The sequence below is a fragment of the Topomyia yanbarensis genome, chromosome 3 (genome assembly GCF_030247195.1).
Source record: "Topomyia yanbarensis strain Yona2022 chromosome 3, ASM3024719v1, whole genome shotgun sequence".
NCBI classification, from domain to species: domain Eukaryota; kingdom Metazoa; phylum Arthropoda; class Insecta; order Diptera; family Culicidae; genus Topomyia; species Topomyia yanbarensis.
In genome coordinates, this window is record NC_080672.1 from 308,007,688 (window position 1) to 308,009,672 (window position 1,985).

General features: G+C 38.9%; 1 protein-coding gene across 1 annotated transcript; it reads right to left on the bottom strand.

Moving 5' to 3' along the window:
• Positions 1-511: 511 nt before the first annotated feature.
• On the bottom strand, positions 512-1,279 carry LOC131688044 (uncharacterized). Its single transcript, XM_058972171.1, has one exon. It carries the CDS (start codon positions 1,277-1,279, stop codon positions 512-514), a length of 768 nt encoding a protein of 255 aa, XP_058828154.1.
• Positions 1,280-1,985: the final 706 nt, after the last annotated feature.

The window sequence follows — 1,985 nt, forward strand, 5'->3', positions numbered from 1 at the left end:
TCTCTTCATTTTAATTGACTGCTATTCACCTTTGAAAATGATGGTGGAAAAAATACACGGGAAGTGTAATTTTTTTTCGACAAAGTGATCGTGACGTGACGTTCATAATAACACCGAGTTCATTCAAGTTGTCACTTCGAATGAACTCTACACATTTTATCACGAAGGTGACACCCGGAATATGGTGTTGATCACTTCACTTCGTTTACACTGTGAAGTGATACCCGTAATAAGGGCCTACTACTGGTCGCTGGTAGCGCTATTTCATGAAAAAGTCCTAGGAACAAAATAGTTTCATGAATAATATATCAAATTTTGTGAAGTCGTTCACGTGGATGTTTATTTGTTTCGTCTTTGGTGTGAGCCACCATACAGACTATTACTTAACCTAAATTTGATTCAATTACAATACACAAAATTAATTAGGTACACATTACAAAAGAACAAATAAAAGATAAGCTCGATTCAACTCTAATCACATTAACAAAACTGAAACATGGAACAATCGTCATCATGGACTCCAAACGCTGAACTGCTCATGAAATTCCCGGAAACAAATTCCGTGAGGCCAAGTAGTTGGAGCCAATGCAATCCGTTTTAGCTTCGAGTCGACTCCCACCTTGAAGGAGATGAAAGGCATTGATGCCACATCCTTCCACTCAGGCACCAACCTTTTTACGATGATATCCTCACTCCCTAATGCCTCCGCAACCATAGCGGTGACTTCGTTTTCACTAACAGTGTTTTTTATTCGTATGAAGAAAAGCCAGCAGCGAGATGAAACAGAATTTTTCTTCGTCGAAGAGTGCGTAAATCTTGATACGATACTGGTGCCTTGCAATAGTTTGGTTGATGACATTGAAGACGACAGATCTGGAGAATTTTCCAGTGCAGATGTAGCGTCGGGACGGAATCGGCAAATCTCAGCAACAGATTCTTGAATGTCTGCAATCTGTTGTTTCAGTTTGCTAATCTCTTCGAGATAATTCGAATTGTCTTCATCCGTTTGCGATTTTGTGTGCACAGCAACAGAAGCAGCACGTATAGGAACAAAACAATCAGCATCAGATATAGCCTGTCTTTTATCGCGGAATGCTCCAAAATTCCGAACATCGCTCATTATATCCGCGCATGGAGTACACATCCAAAAAATATTGCGATGTTTGTTGCAGCTTAGCACCTCAGCAACGGTCAATGCAACGCATTCGGAACAAAACCCATCGCAATCGATGATATTGTCTCCAGGAACAACTAACGTGGTACACTTTTTGCAGTTCATCTTCTAGCACTGTCTATCGTTTGTTTGTTTCTGCTAGCTATAACGCGCGTTCGTTGGTTGATGGAATTGTAAAGAAATAACCTATTTTTTCGACGATCGGTAATTTGGCGTAAAACTGCAGTCGGTTAGTCAATTGAACGAATAGCAATCAGTATAACATGTATGGAATGTAACTACACTTTAAACAGCGCTAGCGAGGTAAAATTAACAAATTGTGTCGAGCGACGTACAGGCACATCCACTAGAGCTAACACTGAGAATCAGACTGCTATGATGAACTAATGCTGGATCATGAACATATGCAGAGTTGCATGAAATTAAAAATTATCTTCCACATATCACAAACCCGCTACATAGTTTGTACTAGGAACAATGAATCACGAATACACGATTAATATTAGTATTTATCACGAACACCTAAATGGTTAATATTTTATGATTTTGTGAACTATTTCACCAGCCCGAATGGTCAGTCGTGACTATACTACTATACTAGGAATCATGATCCGCTTCTCGAATACATTATACTTTACGATTTTGTGAACTATTTCACGAACACGAATGGTGAGTTGTGACTAATGTTCTAGGAATCATGAACCAGTTCACGTATCTATGAATAATATTGTGTGATTTTGTGAACTATTGCACGAGCACGGATATTAAATCGCGATTAATATTTAAGCATCATCAGGATTGGTAGGATTTC

Bases quoted from the DNA above. Each gene is read 5' to 3' on its own strand.
- LOC131688044 (XM_058972171.1), bottom strand. From the start codon at position 1,279: ATGAACTGCAAAAAGTGTACCACGTTAGTTGTTCCTGGAGACAATATC.